General features: G+C 44.8%; 1 protein-coding gene across 1 annotated transcript in view; it reads right to left on the bottom strand.

Moving 5' to 3' along the window:
• The window catches only part of POLR3G (RNA polymerase III subunit G), a gene marked incomplete at its 5' end in the record, with an annotated part of 29,380 nt that extends 12,256 nt beyond the window's left edge, over positions 1–17,124 (bottom strand). Inside the window, 4 exons of the mRNA XM_082262666.1 lie at positions 1,751–1,804; positions 7,036–7,104; positions 15,083–15,212; positions 17,008–17,124. Of these exons, the coding sequence (XP_082118792.1) occupies positions 1,751–1,804; positions 7,036–7,104; positions 15,083–15,212; positions 17,008–17,124 (370 nt within the window). The remainder of the gene's footprint in view (positions 1–1,750; positions 1,805–7,035; positions 7,105–15,082; positions 15,213–17,007) is intronic.
• Between the last annotated feature and the right edge of the window lie 5,237 nt (positions 17,125–22,361).

Genomic DNA, 22,361 nt, shown 5'->3' with positions numbered 1-22,361 from the left:
AATAACGGCATAAATTTAGATATGGGCTTCCTTACTCACTATCCCACAGTTTTACGACTCCCTCTGTGACTATCCCCCCCACCTTCCCCCTGTCTTCAGCTCTCCCTCTGTCTTATCTCACTAACTATGCTAGTTTTATTACCATTGCCAGTAAAATTTGTTTGTTTGGTTTTCTCTTTTTTTTTCCTTTGGCTTAGAGATTTTGTGTTTTTTTTTTTTTTTTTTTTTTACCATTCCGCTAAACATTTTGTGAATCAGTACTGCTTGGATCTTGAAGAAGGGGACATACCCCGAAAGCTTGTCCTGAAAAATTGTATGTTAGTGCAAATAAAAAAAGTATCACGGATAGTACTCAATTGTCTCCTCAAGCAAGGAGACAGAGACAAATTTAATTTTTTTTAAAAAAAGCGTGTTTAAGGTAAGATATGGTTTCTGGACACTACTAGGATTACAAATAACATGCACATTATGTGGTATCGCTGAGATCATCAGGAGCAGGAGAGTTAATTTTGGGTTGTCCTTTGGTGGTAGGTTATGGTAGTAGCAAGAAAAATACAGATAAATTGGAAAAAATATTTTTAGGCTACGTTTCCTTTGAGAGATTATATATATATATATATATATATATATATATATATATATATATATATATATATATATATATATATATAATAAAAATAATATAGAAAAACCAACCACCAAATGAAAGCCCAATTTGCCCTGAAGAGTTACAGTTCACCTGGATACACTAAGTAGTGGCAATGATATGTACCGTTTTATGAACACATGACAAAGTTGCAAAACTGTGTTCAGGCATTAGGATTGGTTTTACCCTCATGACGGATTTAAGAAGGAATTGTTGGTTTTCTTTTTCCTTTCTTCTGGTCTCATCAAAATGTTGTTCTGGGATTAGGGAAGTAAAACCCAACAGGGGTTCCAAACCTTTCCTTTCTATCCAAAACTAAAAAAGTTTTGGGTACAGATACACTTTAAGCAAGAATCTGCAGAAATTTTTTTTCTGTACTTCTGCTGTGATCCTGGTAATCTACTACAGATGCTAAAATGTATCTATACAGATAAAAGCTAGCTTTGCCTCCTATTGGCACATGACTAATGTGTCTAATGGCATATCCAGGCCTGATTGTATTGTGTATATACTTTAGGTCTCCTACTTTCACGACCTACATTTCCCAAAAAAGCAGCACACTAGTATGAAGGAGTTCACACCTAAGGTTGGGCCACCTGCAGTTTTTGGGGTGCCTGAATTTCAGCTTTGCCCATGTCCAGTCCTTAGAAGAATATATTTTAAAGTTCTAGCCTTGTGCTTAAAAATATTCCCATCTTCAATATCATCATTATACTGGTACAGGTATATTTTAAAAGGAATTTATATTGGTTAATATACTTTCTTTATATTTTTTTGTGAATGTTGAAGCCCCCAGTGCCATTGTCTCTTCCTCCTGCATTTGTCACATTACATGGGGGCTGCACTTCTAAAGTTCACCACCCACTGCTTTCAAAGAGGGGAGAATCCTTGGATTCCCATTTAAACTAGAAACCCCCTTTTATTAGTAACACATACGTTTACAAGCAAATATTCTTTTTGAGAACATTAAAGTTTTAGCAAAATCTTATGAATTTGACAATTGTATTTTTTTTTTTTTTTACAAGGTTTTTTTTTTATTTTTTAAGTTTACTATGCTTCCACCCCAGACACGTCACCAATTATAAAAGAAAATAGTGATATTACATTTCTTAGGCTTCTTCTTGAATGCTTTCATCTCTTTCGGCAGTGTTCGCCAATCTATCAATCAAAAGTAAAACAGATATGAACAAAAAAAAGAGAATTATGTATTGACCTGGTAGGAAAAGTTGGAGGATGGAGGTTGCCCAATACACCCAGATGCTCTGACATTTTTATTAATTACAAGCAGGCATCAGATTCCATAAGCACATTCACGCTTTCTGTATTATGAAACCACCTTTTGAGCCTGGGTCATTAGCCTTTCTTAACCACTTGACCTTTGGAAGATTTACCCCCCCCCCCCCCCCTTCATGACCAGACTTTTTTTTTTTTAAGATACGGCTGCGTTATTTTAACAGGCAATTGCGCGGTTGTGCGATCCTGTACCCAAATAAAACGTAGGTCCTTTTTTTTTCCCTACAAATAGAGCTTTCTTTTGGTGGTATTTGATCACCTTTATAGTTTTTATTTTTTGCGCTATAAACAAAAAAATACCGACAATTTTGAAAAAAAAAAAGTTTAAACTTTCAGCTATAAAACATATCCAATAAAAAAAAAAAAAAAAAAAAAAAAAAAAAAAAAAAAAGGAAGCACATATCTTTATCAGTTTAGACCAGTATGTAATCTGCTACACATTTTTGGTATACAAAAAAAAAAAAATCCAATAAGCGTATATTGATTGGTTTGCGTTTAAAAACTGGGATATGTATTCATTCATTTTTATTTTTTTTACTAGTAATGGCGGTGATCAGAGACTTATAGCGGGACTGCAATATTACGGCGGACAGTCAGGACACTGACACTTGACCATTTTTGGGGACCAGCGGCATCAATACAGTGATCAGTACTAAACTTATACACTGTCACTGTGCTAATTACACTGGCTGGGAAGGGGTTACCATCAGGGACAATCAAAGGGTTAACTGTCTAGCCAGTGTTTTCTAACTGTGGGGAGGTGCTTTCACTAGGGGAAGGCATTAATCCATGTTCCTGCTTTGCAGGAACACAGGATTAATGCCTTCCCTGCTGACAGAACGGCAATCTGCCTTGTTTATATAGGCAGACTGCAGTCCTGTCTGTGTAACGAACAATCGGTGGGTGCCAGGTGATATAGTCGGTGGTACCTGCTGATTGGCTCCCGCTGTAAAATTATCACAGCGGAAGCAGGCCGCCGGCAGTGCTCCTGGGCACCCTCAACTCCAGAAGTTCTGGATCATGTACTAGATACGTAATCCAGCACAATAGAGCCACCTTGCCGCCATATATCTAAGTGATGCGGCCAGCCAGCGGTTAAGTGTACCATCACCTGTGTACATTTATTGCCAGTTTTAATGCTTAGAATAGCTTAAATAACTATACAGTTAAAAACATTTTTTCATTATGATGTACTGCTTTTTAAAACGTTAAATAAAATGGACCTCAACTGGCAAAAGCAACCCCTAGTATGAACACACCACTGGATTCTCTGCTCTGCCCATACAGGTTAACCTAGAGTACCTTCCCTTTGTTAGGATGAATACAATATCTTATATGCTCTCCCTGTGACCTAGGATAACCATGATTTTGGGTCAGCAACTCAACAAGTAGAGAAAATAAAAATGAGGATGACTTGTGGGTGGGGCTTAAGGCACCCTATCCGGGACACTAAAAAAAAAAAAAACTGTACTTTCTAATGCCTTAACACTAGATAGGAGTTTGCGGTCACGTGAAGTCAACATTAAGGCACAACTCCAAACTTACAAGTGGGCAGCAACTTACACAGTAACTTGTGGTCGAAATTTTTTAGGATTAACTATAAGCATGTTAGAGAGCACCACTCCCTAGGCGTGCATCATTTATGGAAAGGTACTGCAGAGCCTGTACCTGTCTCCCCCAACACAGCAATCCTGGTCACCCTCCCTCCCGGTGAAATGTCCAACTGTTGCTACTGGATAAAGGGAAACACACACGCACTCGCTCGCTCTCTCCATTCTACATGCTTGCCCTTTTTCTCCCGAGGTACCCCATATCTCACTCTCCCCCATGACTCCAGGCTGGGTCCCTAGGCACTCTGTACCACAGATCTGGTCCCAGGAAGAGGGGAACGGGCCACCAGTGAAGGCGCCAAGCACATAACCTCTTACTACCAGAGTAATCATCACCTTTACCATGTCACCTGTTCCCTGGCTGGTTGGTTGCATTAAGCAATCGACAAAATACAGTTGTCCAAAATAACAGCAATGTAGCTAACACTAGGCAGCATCCTACATGCTGGATTTACATCTCATTAACTCAGTCCCCAAGTTGTAAGCCCTGTTCTTTTGATAGGCTGTGCATGCACCCCTTTAAGAGACTTCAGCCCAGGCAAAATAGGTGAACAAAGAAAGATCCGTTACTGAGGTAATTTAGTAGTATACAGGAACAGTTCTCAAAACATTTCCATACATTCCTGTACAGAGTTCACCAAGTTCCCCACAAAGTGTGCGTACCTTAGGAAGATGGCAAAAGTCCATTTAGGCAATAAATCCACAAGAGCCAACATTGGTCTCTTAAGGTCCATCATTTGGCAATAGTCCACAAAGACAGTAAAGTCCATCCCTAACATTTGTAAGTCCATGAGGGTCCTTAGCTCCAAGGCACCACTGGGATCTCCAACTAGGCTCCCATCACACCCTCCTTCCGCAAGAGGTTGATTCACTCAAGAAGAGTAGCAGCTACATTTTGGCAGTATTTCTCCAAAACAGAACCTCTAGGGCAGTGATGGCAAACCTTTTCGAGCTCGAGTGCCCAAACTGTAACACAAAACCAACTTATCTGTTTCAAAGTGCCAGCGGGTAATTACTGGGGGTGGGAAGGTGATATCGCCTCCCAGCCACCTGTCAACTGCCTTTTGAAAAATTGATCCACCATGGATTGCTTCTCATAAGAGCAGCAAGGGATGCCGTATATGTAAATGCACCCCATCCCAGCTACTCACCTCTGCATCCCAAAGCCCCCCTCTTTTCTTACTTCTACGTGCCCTCCTCTGCTCACTATTGCACCCCCACAAAGCTGCTAACCTTGTAAAGGATAGCCGGTCAGTGGTGTGTGCGCTTCTTCCTCGCGTGCCCACAAAGAAGGCTCGGTGTGCCACCTGTGGCACGCGTGCCATGGGTTCGCCATTACTGCTCCAGGGCAAGGATCCTCAAACTACGGCCCTCCAGCTGTTGCGGAACTACACATCCCATGAAGCATTGTCAAACTCTGACATAACAAGGCATGATGGGAATTGTAGTTCCTGAACAACTGGAGGGCCATAGTTTGAAGACCCCTGCTCTAGGGCATTGGGTGAGCCCTTTTTATAGGATTTGACCTGTAGGGGTGGTAGCCTTGCTAAAAATGGCAGGAAAAATATGTTAACCCTTCCAGCTTCGTTACCCCCAGCTCACAGGTTAACCTTAGGTGCAAGATCAAGACATTGTAACATTTTGCACCTGACTGGCCCAATTAACTAGAGGGCACGAGCAGAGACAGGAAAAACAAGAACACAGAAAGGAAAAACACATTGACGCTCTTGTAGGCATTTGCCTACAGACTAGTCTATGCTGCGCCTTTAGAAGGTCTCAGCAGTTACTGTTTTACCTGCCTGATTGCCTTCCCAGTGGTCACCAGCAGGTGGTTGATTGTGGCCCTCTGTAATAATAAAGTGGTAGTAAAGTCTCTTATTACAAAAAAACAAACAAACTAGCCCTCCTTCAGGTTAATATCATAATGTGCTAGTATACACAGATCATGGGTGCAATCCCAGGCTCCTGCATCTCAGTATAGCTGTCTGCTCCTACCTCCTGTACAAGCAGACAGTTACTGGAGAGCAAGAAGAACAATGAATTGTGAGAGCACTCACCAGCACCCTCACAGTTCATTGTGAATCACAAGCCATTTGCCACAACGGAAGATGGTGGTTGTAGTTCATTCATGCACAGAACTCTTTGAATGAATGACTGTTTTCTTTTTAAATTGTGACAGCGGGTGAGAGAGAAGATCCCATTCCTGCTATCATAGTGGGGAATCTGTGGGGGTGTGAATAGGTGCTCTTTGGTAACATGTTACACCCGGATGTAACAGGTTACCAAAGGGGAACTTTGGCCTTTAACCCTGTGACAGGGTTGCCCTTCTGCACGAAATCACGCACCTGTATGCGATTTCGTGCAATGGGTCTGGGACGCATGCACCGCCGGCGACCCTCTCTCGCTGTGATTGGACACAGCATGAGCCAATCAGTGGGTCCGGCAGACGCGATGTCCACCAGGAACCGCAGATTGTTCTCAAACAAGGCAGACTGCCATTCTGTGAGAGGGGAAGACAGATCTTGTGTTTCTGCTAAGCAGGAACACTGATCTCTGTCTTTCTCTAGTCAAAGCATCCCCCACACAGTTAGAAAGCCCTCCCTAGAAGCATATTTAACCCTTTGATCGCCCCTGATGCTAACCCCTTTCCTGTTATGTGATTAGTACAGTTACAGCGCATCTTTTTTTTTAGCACTGATCACTGTAGTAATGCCACCGGTCCCCAAAAACTGTCAAAAGTGTCAGTTAGGGGTCCGATTTGTTCGCCCCAATGTCATAGTCCCACAAAAAAAATTGCTCTGATGAAGACATTAGATTTTTTAAATGTTTGTGTTGGGTATGTTTTATAGCAAAGTAAAAAAAAAAAAAATACATTATATATATATATATATATATATATATATATATATTTTTTTTTTTTTTCCACAATTGTCGGTTTTGTTTAGTTTATAGCGCAAAATATTAGAACCGATGGAGGTGATGAAAAAAAAAAACGCTAAAAGAAAGCTCCATTTGTGGGGGAAAAAGTACATCAATTTTACTTGGGTACAGTGTCGTAGGACCGTGCAATTTTCAGTTAAAGTAAAGCAGTGCCATATCACAAAAAATGGCCTGGTCATAAAGGGGGGGGGGGGTAAACCTTCTGGGGCTGGGCCTTTTGTGGTTAAACTCAGGGACCCAGGATTGCTTCATTCTGCAGACATAAGCTATTCTAGACTTTCTGTTTATGTACCACTTACATCCCTATTGGCCTATGAAGTAGGATAAGTGATCTAAAAGGCCTAGAAGGATGAAAGTGGTGCAGGAAGGCACAGACATTACAGGCAGGTCAGCTCTGATCACCCTTTAGTTCATAGAATAAAGTAAGTTTTTAGGGTCTTTGGTTGCTGCACAAACAAAGCATATACTATATGTAAACACCAAAAGCCATGTTATACCAATTCTACACAGGTTTTCTCTATAAGGAAATTGAAAATGCACACTTACCTGGCACCCACTCCGCATTTAGTTTTTTTTCTGCTTCTATTTCATACTTTGTGATATACCTTTCAACGCCTGCGATGCAAAATTCAAATTACATTTGGAAATGGTTTGGGTTGGTTATCAAAACTATGAGAAGCACTATGAATAGAACACTGGGATTGATTTACCAAAACCTGGAGAGTGGAAAATCTGGTGCAGCTGTGCATGGTAGCCAATCAGCTTCTAAAATTAAGCTTTGACAATAAAACCTGAAAGCTGATTGGTTTATATGCAGAGCTGCAACAGATTTTGCACTCTCCCATTTTAGTAAATCAACCACACAGACTCAGGTCTTGTGACTGGGGATATGTACTGGTAAATGGAGATTTAGGAACCAAGAGAGAATTGTTCACAAACACTGTTAAACAGAGCAGGCAGAGAGATTGGGGGGGTATTTATTTTGCTGCCTGAGTAAAGTTGAAAGTGATGCTTGAGCTACTGAGCTCTATAAATAGAGCTGCTAAGAATAGTCAGGTAAACATTTCAAGTTTAAAACTAAGTTTAGTTTTTTCTTTTTATAAATCAACAGTAGGGACAGTACTCACATAAAATCAGAGGTGTCCTTTGTGCTGCTGGTCACTTAAAAGCCAAAGTCCACTACCCCCACAGCTGTAATCGTCTGGTGCTGTGGGGGTTAAAATGGAGCTCCAGTCATTTTTGTGTTTATTAAAAGTCAGCAGCTACAAAAAGTGTAGCCACTCACTTTTAATAAATACACACTCACCTGTCCCAGTATCCAGCGATGTGGCCGTCTGAATAATCGATTCTCACTGTGGGTACCCAGCTGCGACAGCTTGCAGCTTGAGTGCTTAAAGCAGAACTTCCCCTTTTGGGTGGAGCTCTACTTTAATATGACCGGCTGGACCAGTCATAGACACTCATTAAGATTGCTGTGCCTGCCCATTTTACCCTCCTCCTACATTCATAAAAGTTGTATTATAGTTTCCATCAAAGGAATGCGCTCTATAAAAAGGAAGATGAACGGATGAATGAAAAGTCCACTTCCGCTATTCATACAGCAATTTTCAATAATAAATGCTATTGTACAGCTTCTATGAATGGAGGAGGAGGGCAGAAAGGATAGGAATAGAAATCCTAGTTGATAAGTGCCTGTGACAGGTCCAGATCGTGTTAACCCCCACAGCACTGGAAGATCAAGGCTCACTTCTAATTGAATCTTGCATTCTTGTCCCTTTTGCCAATTAGTGAAAATTAAAACAAAAATGGATTTTTGTAAAATCTTACCTTAAAATCCTTTTCTCTTAAGCTCATTGACAGACGCAGTCCTCTTGATTAATATCAAATCGGGTTATACTGCCTTCTACAGGAGTAGGACACTAGGCAGAAGGAAAACGTTCTGGCCACACCTTAGGGGCAGTCCCAGAGGGTATATCCTCTCTCTCCCTGCTACAGGATGTCAGTTATGTCACAAAGCAGTGTCAGAAAATTTAACCCATCCCAACTCAAAAGTAGAGGGGCGGGTACTGCGTCTGTCAATGAGTTTAAGAGAAAAAAAACCCTCGAGGTAGACCAACGGTCTCCTCAAATTGCGGCCTGCAAAACCTTGCGGCCAATAGAGGCATCCGACGATGCCATCACATCAACTTTATAAAATTTTGTAAAGGTATGAATGGACGACCAGGTAGCCGCCTTGCAAACCTGGACCACTGACGCCTGATGGCGGAAGGCCCAGGAAGCACTAAGCGCCCGAGTGGAGTGCGCCTTAACAGGGAACGGAGGATTCCGACCCTTAATAGAATAAGCCTGTACCACCATCTGTCTGATCCATCTGGAGATAGTCGCGGCAGATGCAGGCAACCCCTTTTTGGGGCCATCCGTGATCACAAAAAGTGAATCAGTTTTACGAAACAGAGTCCGTAGTTTTCAGGTATACCCTGATTGCCCGAACCACATCCAAGGAATGTAACGCAAACTCCCGAGGATGACTGGGCTTAGGACATAGGGAAGGCAATACAATGTCCTCATTCAGATGAAACTCTGAAACCACCTTAGGAAGGAAGGATGGATTCGGACGAAGAACCACCTTATCCCTATGAACCACCAGATATGGGGAACGACAAGATAATGCGGCCAGTTCTGAAACCCTGCGTGCAGAAGTGATAGCCACCAAGAAGGCCACCTTCTGGGATAACGTAAGCAAGGGAATCTCCCTAATACCTTCAAAGGGAGGTTTCTGAAGAACTGACAACACTAAATTAAGATCCCAGGGCGGTAAGGGTGCGCGCACTGGCGGAGCCAGGTGTCGCACCCCCTGGATGAAATTCCGCACCAAGGAATAAGTAGCCAAAGGTTTCTGAAAGAAGATTGCTAACGCTGAAACCTGACCCTTGATAGAGCTCAAGGACAGTTTCTGCTCAACCCCCTGTTGCAGAAAGGCCAAGATTCGGGTCACCGAATAAGAATGTGGAGGAAATCCAAGGGGTTCACACCACGCAATATAAGACTTCCGTGTGCGATGATAGACCTTTCTGGAAGTCGTTTTCCTTGCTTTAATTAGAGTAGGAATAACTGAAGTTGACAATCCCTTGTCCTTCAGCACCTGGGTCTCAATGGCCAGGCCGTTAAAGCCAGCAATTGTAAAGCAAGATGGAAGATCGGTCCCTGAGACAGCAGATCCTCCCTGAGATGAAGTCTCCAAGGAGCGTCCGCGACCAGCCTCACCAAGTCGGCGTACCAAGCTCGACGAGGTCAGTCCGGAGTTACCAGGATAACTGGAATTCCCTCCACCTCTATCCTGCGAAGAAGTTTCGGCAGTAACTTGAGAGGATGGAAGGCATACAGTAGCTGATACTGCCCCCACGGGGCGATCAGCGTGTCTGCTGCGTCCGCTAGAGGATCGCGGGCGCGAGCTACAAACCTCCGCACCTTCCTGCTGAGCTGAGATGCCAACAGATCCACATCCGGGGTGCCCCAATGAAGACACAGCTGGTGAAATACCTCTGGATGAAGAGACTATTCCTCTTGATCCAGAATCTGACGGCTGAGATAATCTGCCTGCCAATTTTCCACCCCCGGAATGAATACCGCGGAGAGAGCTGGAACAAACTGTTCCGCCCAATGAAGAATGCTGGCCATTTCTATGGCCGCCAGGGCACTCTTGGTGCCCCTTGGTGATTGACATAAGCCACGACCGTGGCATTGTCCGATTGGATCCGAACCGGGCTGCCCTGGAGCTGCTAGGTCCAGTAAATCAGACAAAGTCTGATCGCTCTCTGTTCCAACACATTTATCGGTAACCTGGAGTTTATCAGAAGAAATTACTTCCCCTGGCTGAGCATCGGAGACCGAAGCCACCAGACCAGAGACTCCCTGGTCCGCTCGCTTAACCGGATCCGATTGTCCAGGGAATCGGGATTCCGATTCCATTTAAGAAATTCCTCTTAGAGAATTCGGGTATGAGACTGGGCGAACGGTACTGCCTCTAAGGAGGCCACCATCAGTCCCAGCCAGTTGACGGACAGCAACATCCGAATCGTTGACTGAATCTTCTGGAGTTTCTCCGCAAGGGGAAACACTCTTGCCAAGGATGTATCCAAAATTAGGCCCAGATAGTTCAGTCTCCTGGTGGGAACCAGGGATGATCTTTGGGAAAAGCGAAGAAAACGCTGGTGTCGGTGTCCTGCGAAGATGGGGATATGAAGATAGGCCTCCTCAATGTCTATGGACGCCAGGAAATCCCCCTGATGCAGGGAGGCCACCACTGTACGGATGGACTCCATCTCTCCCAAGTCCAGAATTGGACGCACCTTGCCCTCTTTCCTGGGCATTGTGAACAGGTTCGAATAGAACCCCTGAAAGTGTCCAAGGAACGGGAACTCCCACTCCTTGTTGCATCAAGTCCATTACTCCCCCCCGCAAAGCTTTTAAGCGATCTGGGGATAATTGAATATTGGAAGGGAAGAATCGCACCGATGGAAGTGATCGAAACTCGATCTTGTATCCCGACCGTGTGACCTCGCGAACCCCTTTGTCCGGGATTCTGGAAAGCCATGGATCCGGAAACCGGTGAAGACGTCCCCCCACCCCAGAGATGGGTGGGGGCGTACCTTCAGGCTGTATTGGACTTATCTTCAGGCTTGGCTGGGCCGGACTTTTGTTTACCCGACCAGCGCCCTTTGAAACCCCCTGAAGGGGCTTTGGAGGGCTTCGCCTTATCGCCCGCCCCAGCGGAACGAAAACTTTTTATGAGCAGAAAAGGAAGGTCCTCGTCTGTTACGAGGTCCTTTACCCTTAGCAGTCTGTGGCAAGAAAGTGCTCTTGCCCCCAGTGAGATCCTTTATAATCTCACCCAAACAGGCGATCCCCTTGAAACGGGAGATTCCCATTCTGTCAATGTTTGTGAACCTAAACCAATGGCAACCACTGGCCTAAAGTTGACCCTATCAGGGAAAAAATGGAGCGGGATTCCGCTTCCACTTTTCGATCCACCGGATCCCTAAAGGACGGAGCGTCCTCCAACGGGATAACAGTGGCTTTATTTAGTCTGGAAATCGGTGAGTCCACCACTGGTGGTACCGTCCATTTTTTAAGGAGGGATTCCTGAAAACGGATAGCGCCTAGCAATGCGTTTGGACATAGCAGGGGTTCGTTTCGGACGACCCCATTTGGGCAAGGGAAAAACCTTCGCCATTTTGGTAGGCTTGCTAGTACCAAAAGGAATTTCAGTCTCAGCTACCTCTGCTGGTGTAACCTCAAGACTTAAGGTTTCCCGGACAGACACAACTAGTGCATCCACCAACGCTTCTTCTTGTGCTATGGCGGAGGCAGAAACGTCCTCCTCACTGTCTGAGGAGACCGTACCTGAGACAGCAGCCCCAGAAGAGGGACCTGCAGCTGCAGTGACCAGCTCAGAATCCGTATCTGAAGTATCAGATGAAATAGGGGTAGGCGGGGGTCGCTTTCTTGACCCCCATCCCTGACAGGCCACCTCCACCCGGGATACCAAAGACTCCAAAACTGCTGATAATGCATCAATCATAAGTGGGGCACTGGAGGGTCCTGCGGCCACCTCGAGGGGATCAGGTGGGGGATACATGTGTGGCAGGGTCCATGATTATTCAGGACGCTTGCCCGCAAACAAAAAAACTTTTTTTTTTTTTTTGCTGCAGTCCCCCAGCGCAATAGCGCCCCTCAGTGTTACTTACTTGGACGAGAGAGAAAGCGAGAGAAAGCGAGAGAAAGCGAGAGAAAGCGAGAGAAAGCGAGAGAAAGCGAGAGAAAGCGAGAGAAAGCGAGAGAAAGCGAGAGAAAGCGAGAGAAAGCGAGAGAAAGCGAGAGAAAGCGAGAGACCAAGGCTCACCACCTGATGCACAGAAGTTTCTATCAACCTGCTCCCAGCACTGTCTGTTACAGACATGAAGTCTTTGGCTCATTTTCCCGGGTAAAGGAGGCGGCATCGCCCCTTTACACGCCTTCCGGCGCCTTCCATACTACTCCGAGGTGTTTGGTCATCTCCAAAATGGCCGCCCCCATGCTGGAGACACGAGGCTACGCCAAGATGGCGGCCCCCCGCGACCTGCGGGAAAATGGCGGCGGCCTGTGGAAAGATGGCAGCGGCCTGCGGAAGGTAGTCATCGGCCTGTGCGGTCTGTGGGAGGTGTACGGCCTGCGGGAGGATGGCGGCCTGCGGATGGCGGTAGTCCAGGCACAGGCATCGGCCTGTATTGCACCTTATGTATCAGGTAAGATGCTATCACCCTCTTACATGGCCATCCTAACAGTAATGCCAGCCACTGACTTTAGTCATGGTCCCTTACAGTGCCCCTCATACAGTGACTTTAGATTGTCAGCTCCCAAACCAAGCCTTCTGGTTCCTATTCACTAAATCACCCTCAAGAGGGGGATCTGTGACACCTGTTATAGGATAGAGGGGGGATCCAGGATTATAAAGGCCCGGTCATCCCAGGGAGGGGCCCGCGTCCACCCACAAACCCGACAGGGGGAGAGGGGGGACATCTTACTCACCATACCGGAACCGGCGGGCGCCACTCCTGACAGAACCCCTCTCCACCGAGGTGGGGGGGCTGTCAACCAATACGGACGCCGTGACTCAGTTTACAACTGGTCGTCGGCGACCAGGCGAGACGTTTAACTCGCAGGGTCAGTCCCCGTCCAGTGGGACTATGTCGCGGCCGACCCAGCGCGGAGCTAGGGCCTGCACGCGCTCGTAGGCTGACTGGGGTGACCACTGGATCTTAACATCCAGCCCGTCGCCCAGTTTCAGCATACTTGCTTGAAGATCTCACAGGAACAACTGGAGAAAAAAGCTGCCTAAAAAAAGTTTTCTAAAAAAAAAAAAAATCTTGCCAGGACCAAAGATCCCAGCAAGGAACTTAGGTCCTTACTCCTAACTAGACAGAAAAAAACTGACATCCTGTAGCAGGGAGAGAGAGGATATACCCTCTGGGACTGCCCCTAAGGTGTGGCCAGAACGTTTTCCTTCTGCCTAGTGTCCTACTCCTGTAGAGGGCAGTATAACCAGATTTGATAATCAAGAGGACTGCGTCTGTCAATGAGCGACAGAGAAACTTGGGCTTTAAAAAGAGCCTAGCGCTCTGCCAGATCTCTAAAAATGAATACAAATCTCAATTTGCAATATCTCATTTTCATGCCTTTTTTTTTTTTTTTTTTTTTTTTAACTCTGACCTTTAAGGCTAAATTCACATTTTCAGCAAAAAGTCACTCTTCAATACAATAAATAGAAGCCTTTTCTAATCTTTTTTCTGCCCAAGCCATCCCAATGTGCTTATCTCGAAAGTACCTTACCCATAGAAGCTTTGAATCTGCACCTCTCGGTTCAAAATGTAAAAAAATGCATTCTGAGCCCATTACATCCTGTGGCATCATGTGAACATCCAGGAAACTTCATATCCCATCATGCACTGCCTTACTGAATCACAGATTAGGGTGTGTTTTACTTCTGTGGACTACACTTCCCATATTACTATATCATGTCTTTTATTACTTCCACTCCCTTTCCTATTTTTCCTTCAAGGTGGCCATACGTTGTACAATCTAATTTAGAGCTACCATCAATTTTGTATTGCAAAGGCCTTCATGATCTGATACAGATTGAATGGATTGCTCAGGTAGGTTCTCCTATCACATAGTTTTGGTAAATCTAAAGGAAATTGTAAAGAGATTGTGCCATAAAAATTGCATTGTGTATGCCCAGCTTTACACAGGTACACAGGAGGGAGACCTTCAGCGGTCAATGTTCTTGTAATCCAGCTTCAGTTCAGAGAGGGGGGGGGGGTGAGTATGTATTCACACCAATTTTGTTTTTAGGCCCCATTCACACAGCATAGTGGGAATTCACTTGTTTTTCTTTTTGGTGCTTTTTTTCCCCCACAACATGCATTGTTTCAATGAGCTGCTCTACATGTAAGAAACGCAGCAAAGTAGCCCATGGGACATTTTGGAACGTACAATCAAATTTTATGGTGTACGTGAGCCTTACAGACTTCCAGAGACATACTACTGTTTTCAATACTACAGCTCTGCTTCACATAGGCTGCTATGTGATCGCTCAGCTCCTGCACACTTAGCCAAATGAACAATCTATGCAAAAATAGGGTACACATAAAAAAAAACAAAAAAAAACACATTATCAATCAGCAGGAGGAGGACATTGGCTGTACATTTAGTGAGAATGGTGCTCACTGATAATGGCTGCATGTAACGGAAGAGGTGCCCTGGAACAGTCTGGAGAGGGAGGACAGGTGCAGAATGTGTGTTAATGAGGTCAGCGGCTGAAGTACTTCCTTCTACCGGTTTTCATGTCCTAAGGGATGGGTAGCAGAAGTTATGGAGGATTTTTCTAGGAGACACTGGAGGCTGAGGTAAAGCCTGTTCTAAAATATAGAAAACGCGTTTTCTTTTCTGCAACGGAGGTACAATATTGGTAGATTGGTACATAGGGAAATAGGAATTTAGGGGAAAAAAGGTGAACTTAATCTTTTTATATAAAAAAAAAAAAAAAAAACCATACCTTTGTTCACGACTCCTTGTTTTATATAATATGGCATTTTTTTCAGGTTTCCTCTTAGTTCTTGTTTTAATGCTAATAAATAATCCTGATCTTCTCCTTCTATTAGGGGAGCAGTTTTGTAATCTATATTCTGGAAAAAAAAAAAAAGAATAGGTAACACAATTTAGCAAAGACAAAACAGGACTGACCAAATGAAGATATAGCAGTCAGAACGGAAAGAAAAAATTGGAAAGCCAATGCAGAGTTACATAAAAGTGAACATATAGTATACATCTAAAAGTAGGCACAGCAAGATGCCCGCTGCTACGACTATAGGGCAAAAAGGCCTCATCTGTGTCCTTTGACTTTTATCAGACCTGCTCTTGATTTCTTGGCAGAATTCACTTAGAACAGACTATTAAAATATCAGAATTCTTCATGATATCCAAACATACTTTACATTGGTCATCACAAAAAGGATTACAAAGACACCAATAAATGTCAGAACTGGTTATTATGTTACAATCTATAACCCTGCGCCCTCCTCTCCCCTACATTTGCTCCTCCATGAAGCACAGCATCACAAAAATGTGAGGGGTGTACTTAATTTTGTGAAACTATTTTATTATATCTTTTCATGTGACAACACTGAAGAAATTACACTTTGCTACAATGTAAAGTAGTAAGTGTACAGCTTGTATAACAGTGTAAATTTGCTGCCTGCTCCAAATAACTCAACACACAGCCATTAATGTCTAAACTGCTGGCAACAAAAGCGAGTACACCCCTGAATGAACATGTCCAAATTGGGCCCAATTAGACATTTTCCCTCCCCAGTGTCATGGGACTTGTTAGTGTTACAAGCAGTAGCGGCCCGTTCATTGGGGTTGCTGCGCCCCTATCCATGTGTCCAGCCTCCTAATCTACATGCAGGGCACCGGATGCATGGATTCCAATGGGGGATTTTTTTTTTTTTTTTTGAAGCACGTGATTAGAGCCAGAGGCTCCAATAGGCTTCAAAAAAAGGGTGAGCTCGGGGCACAGAGCACTGCGCCCTAAGCCCACTCAGTTGTGCCACAATAGCGAAGAAAAATTCGCTATTGCCGCACTGATTCTCCTCCCGGCTAATCAGGAAGCGGGTCCCGTGACCTGTTTCCCGATTGGCCGAAAGGAGATGGCATCCTATCAGCCAGGGGAGGTAAGTAAACTGGCACAGGGGGATATGGTGGTGCTGGCTGGAGTGATTGGGGGGGGGGGGAACCATCTTCCGCTCAACGCACCCCCTCCCCCCCGACTGATGGAGCACCATCCACCACTTGTTACAGGGTCTCAGGTGTGAATGGGGAGCAGGTGTGTTAAATTTGGTGCTATCGCTCTCACTCTGTCATACTGGTCACTAGAAGTTCAACATGGCACCTCATGGCAAAGAACTCTCTGAGGATCTGAAAAAAAGAATTGTTGCTCTACATAAAGATGGTCTAGAGGCTATAAGATTGCCAAGACCCTGAAACTGAGCTGCAGCACAGGTGGAGGTGGAGGAGCGCAAGCTCTCTAACATCCACCATGATGTCGTTGTGGAGGAGTGGAAGAGGACTCCAGTGGCAACCTGTGAAGCTCTGGTGAACTCCATGCCCAATAGGGTTAAGGCAGTGCTGGAAAATAACGGGGACCTCACAAATAATTGGGTGTACTCACTTTTGTTGCCAGCAGTTTAGACATTAATGGCTGTGTGTTCATTTATTTTGAGGGGACAGCAAATTTACACTGTTCTGCAAGCTGTACACTCACTACATTACATTGTAGCAAAGTGTAATTTCTTCAGTGTTGTCACATAAAAAGATATAATAAAATATTTACAAAAATGTGAGGGGTGTACTCACTTTTGTGAGATACTGTACAAACAGTTATCTATAAATACCCTATAAAGTTTACTAAAACAGACTTACGGGGAATAAGGGCAAAGGCTGTGCTTGAGTCTCAGGAAGAGAATCACCCTTCGAGAAACCAATGGCTTGGAGGTCAAATGTAAAGGAGGCCCCTCTTCCTCTTCCTCTACCTGCCATTTCTAAAGGAAAAAAAAAAAAAAACATATAGTCATTTATGGGAAACAAAGGTTTGCTTTCATTGGATCAAATAATGTACATACAGTATATAAAAAAATGTCTTGACAGAATTCTGCAGCATTTTGAATGTTTGAGGGTCATTAATGCAAAAAAGTAATGTTGAGATTATGTACAATACAAATATATACATTTCATTCACTTCCTATTAAAACGAACAGGAAGCTATGTACAAATCATTTGGGTTGAGGAATGTGCTTTAAAGTACATCTGACCTGGCCCAAAAGGTTTCCAAAGAAATAGTGTTAAGAGTGCATGCGCCTGCAAGTGTCTGTGCATGGATGACTAGATCCATTTAGTCCCCGTTCACATTAGGTCGCTCCGACTTAGGGGGCAACCTGTGAAGTCGCGTGCAGCGCGACTTGCACGGACTTCACATAATGGAAGTCAATGCAAGTCACCTCCTGGTCGCCCCGAAGTAGTACAGGACCCTTTTTCTAAGTCGGAGCGACTTGTGTCGCTCCTATTAGAACGGCTCCTGTACTACACAGTGGGAGCGACGGTGCACGACTTGTCAGGCTGACCAAGTCGCCTGACAAGTCGTACCAGTGTGAATGGACACTTAAGAGACAGACTGGTTGGATGCAAAGCCCAGGCTATACATGGAGCCTTGACTTGTATCCAAATCAAAATTAGGTGCCTCTGCACCCTGGATATTCAATGGTGAGGGCCAGGGAATCATTGCCGTGCTGCAGGTTGGTGAAAAAAAGGAATTCTCCCTGGGTAGACATATATTCCAGGGATTATTTTTTTATGTAGCACTCTCCTATTTAGGCTGCTAATAGATTTAGGCAAATTTCATATTTTTTTTTTTTTTTTTGGCTCGTCTGTAGCCAGTGGAGCAAGATTTGATTGCTTTTGGCTTTTCTAGGTCCTGCTGGTTGCAGGCTCAACTACTTTCCCCTGTAGTCTGTCAAGTTCTGGAACATAGTGGTTTGGAAGAGGAAGACTCTGGGCTGAATATTCATGCAGCCTCAGCCAATCCCCGGTCAAGAGGGGATAAGCAGAGGAGCTGAGGTATGCATTAATAGTCTGGGGTCTAGAACAGCAGGGTATTTGTTCTAGTGGAAAGAGACCTAGCCTGGAGGGGCTGTCTGCCCTCCTGGGCAACTTACCTGAACCCTGAAGGAAGTTCATCAAGGTCTCAGCCCAGAGGGAGCTGGGGGGCTATTGATGAAGTTGCTGAGTAAAGTGGAGAAAAGGTCTGCGGAGGATTTGGCCTGGAAGCTACAAGGTACTGACAAGAGACATCCATGTACACAGGGACACATTGAATAGATGCCTGACAGAGAGAGATCCTAGAGAGACGGTAGCTACTTAAAGTAGTAGTAAACCACACTTTTTAAAAAATCTAAACCTGCAAGACAATGGCATAATGTGTTAGTATGCATCGCACATTACCTTACCTTAGAATGAAGCCCCCCAGCAGCACACTGTCACCGCTGGGCTTCCATCTTCACCCAGTCCTCCTTCTGGGTTTAAGTGCTCCGGTCCTTCTGATTGGCTGAGCCGCCATGACATCACAGCAGCGGCACAGAGCTCTGAAGGGATGGCACTGGCATGCGGTGCCTTCAGAGCGCATGCACCGATGACGTCACCGACTGTATGCAGTGTGAATATCTCCTAACCCATGCAGGTTGAATCAAGAAATGCTGCATCATTTTAGAAGTGGGGGGATACCTTTAGGCTAGGTTCACACTGGTGCAATTGCAGACATCACATGTGATTTGCACTGCATTCCTGAGGACATCACATGTCTGTGCGGTGCAAATTCAGCCATACAAACTGCATTGCATCACATTCCCACCAAAATGGTGCAGGAACCTTTTTATGCCCACACCTGAATTGTGTTCACACTCATGACTCATGCAATGCGATTCCGGCAATCGCACAGCATTTTGCAGTCTGTTTTTGGGTGTTGTTAGGATAACATGGACACTGCCGCAGATCGCGTGAACACATTGTGATGTGGGAAACACACAGGATTCAATGCGTTTCTTGCATCGCATAAGTGTGAACCTAGCCTTAAAGTCAGTGGCTGCTGGTGCTCCATCAGTCGGGGGGGGCGGCAGATGGACCTGCCCCCCCATATCACTCCAGCCTGCACCACCACATCAGTCAGCCAATTTACCTTGTTCCTCCGGAATGACAGGCGGCGGCGGCTTCCCTCTCAGGCTTCTTCATGTCCCTTCTCGGCGGCCGTCTCCTCCTCCCCCCTTCTTGGCCAATGCCTTCTCATTTCAGCCAATCAGGAAACAGGTCTCAGGACTCACTTCCTGATTGGCCAGGAGGAGAATCAGTGTGAATTCATTCGCTATTGTCACACAACTGGGTGGGCTCAGGGCCCAGTGCCCATCCTTTTTTGAAGCCTATTAGAGCCTCTGTGCTTAAAAAAAAAAAACCCTTTGCAATCCATGCGTCCGGCACCCTGCATGTAACTTAGGGGGCCGGATGCATGGATAGGGGGGGCACCCCTGTGCCCCCTATAGCCGGCACGGCCGATGAATATTTTCTGAGGGTGAGGAAGCCTCCACGCTGTCAGAATACAATAACTCCATGGGAGGGATTCCACCACCCACCTCAAATGTGTGAATGGGAAAATCTATTCATTTTCTTTCGCTCAACCCGCTGGTACAAGAAAAGAAAATGAATCATGTTTGGCCTGCCTAAGGCGCAAGCCTGAACGAAAGAGATCTAGGGATTCCCCTACCATGCTAACCATGGAGGAATTCAGTTCAAATGATGACATGCAGAAGGGTTGCATTCTATATGGGGGGGGGGGGGGGAAGGATAAGAATCCTTAACATAGGTTGAAAAAACACAAAAGCCCACCTAGTTTTCCCAATAAAGCCTGCCAATAACTGAAATGCTTGAAACTAGAGACTCTCATCCAATTAAAACAGTGCTCAGTAATGGCCATATTACTTTACTGTACTAACCAGCTGCTATACGCGATTGTTTGACAGGTAGCATTGCTTACAAAAAAGCCAGATACTATGCAATCTAACAAGGTGATGCTAAGACCACGTGAGGAGATCTGCTACACATGGTAATTCCAAAACCTATAACCCTTCATTCACAATGGAGCAACTTGTCATGCAATTTGACATGTCAAATCGCATGACTTGCTGCACCTCATTGTCGGCAATGGCCAAGTTCAAATCAATGTGACATTGACTTTGCGGTGCCACATCTATTTGAAAAAGTAGCTCCTGCACTACTTTTGGTGATTTCGGGTGCGACTGTGCATGAATATATTCAAAGTTGCACCAGAGGTTGCACTGACATGCGACTTTGACATCATGGGATTTCAGATAAAGTTGCACATTTTCAAAGACGCATTCAATGTGAACGAGGGCTTATGATAATATTTCTACAATGTTTTTACAGATTCTGAAAAAAGTGGAGAAGTTAAAGAGGTTGTAAACCTCAGAGAAAAAAAAAATAATGAGACAAAGGCATATTAAGCTAGTATGCACCGCATTATAGCTCCTTATGAAATACTTACCTGAGAATGAAGCCCCGCAGCGCCTTCCGCTCACTGGTGACACGGCCGACATTTTCAACCGTCTTCCTTCCGGGTTTGTGTCCTCCGGCCATTTGATTGGTCGGAGCCGCGATGACTGGTCGGAGCCGCGATGACATCACTCCCACGCATGTGCCGCCTTTCACGGCACAGGGCTCTGAAGGAACGGCACGGGCGGCCGTTCCTTAAGAGCACATGTGCCAGTGATGCCACTGGCTGCATGCAAAGTAAATATCTCCTAAACGGTACATGTTTAGGAGAAATTTACAGTACCTATAGGTAAGCCTTATCATAGGCTTACCTAGGTACAAGTTACAGAGGAAGCTTTACTTCCTCTTTATTCTGGAGCTGCTGCTCCTAGCAACAGCTTCACTTCTGCATGGCCAAATTGTATTAAAAAATCAATAAACAATATCAAGAGCATTGAAATTAAGTGAGAGATGAAACCTAGAGAAGATATAAAAAAAAAAAAAATCAAATCTCAGCATTTTTAAATTGTGTAAAATAATGTAAAAATTAAAAATACATGGAAAATGCCAAAAAAACATGGTGGGTCCCCATAATAATAATGAAAAAAAGAATACTAATAATTTAATGAAAATATAGAGAATATGAATGAGAGAGGAGACAGCGGCCACCCCTGAGCGATGTCTGTAAACCAATAAGTGCCACATCGGCTATATCCCCTTTCTTATAATGCCACTGAGGAGCGTCAACACCCCTGATAATATAGCATATACAGATAAAGGGTAGAGTTAGGCCCCTTTCACACACTCCGTCTGGACGGACTCCGTTTATCGCAGTGGGGGATCGATCCGCCGATCCCCCGCTGAGCAGGAGGATGACAGCTGTGTCTCCGCGCTGTGTGCAGAGACACAGTTGCCAGTTCCCCATGCATCTCTATGGGGAAATCGGATGGGAACGGACGGTCGGTCAGTTCTCATCCGATCCGCTGGACGGATGGAAAATAGGGTTTCCATCCGTCCAGATTTGACGGATCGGATGTCAGCGCACATGTCTCCGCTGACATCCGATGCCCCATAGGGATGCATGGGGGGACCGTTCAGATCCGCCAAAAAAAAAAAAAAAAAACGGACAAGCGGATCTGAACGGTCCACCTGTGTGAAAGAGCCCTTAGTGTGTCTAAATCTGTCATTCCTCTGAAGAGCAATCCCCGTTCAGATCTCTTTTCAGGGGCAATGGACAGGTTGTGAGAAGGCCATGTGATGCTTGCATACCGCTTGTTTTAACTCTATTTTTGCTGACAAACGTGCCGCAACTATGTGCATTGCCAATCGTAACACGGTGGATAGTCATTGCGACCACTACATATAAACACCCCAATCCACTGCCATTTGCAGCTTAGGAGGGTAGTAGAGGGAAACACTAAAAAACACATTTTTACCACCACCCAACCACACGTCTAAACCTGTCCTAACGTAGCAGAAGCTTGTGTTAGTATAATCCTACGGTGGGATGAACTGTTGGTAGAAGGATTGACCTGGACTGTAAATTTTTTTTAATGTCTGAAGGAACTTCTCTTTTCCCAAGCTATACAACAAAATAGGCATTAGTTTGGTATCTTTAGTTTTTGCTGTAAGATAAATATTCCTAACGTAACAGACACAAGGTCCGAGCTATAATCCACAGTGCT

The sequence above is a fragment of the Pelophylax lessonae genome (genome assembly GCF_965119305.1).
Source record: "Pelophylax lessonae genome assembly, chromosome: 1".
NCBI lineage: Eukaryota > Metazoa > Chordata > Amphibia > Anura > Ranidae > Pelophylax > Pelophylax lessonae.
The sequence above is the reverse complement of the archived record's forward strand: the minus strand, read 5'-3'. Positions and strand labels throughout refer to the sequence as shown.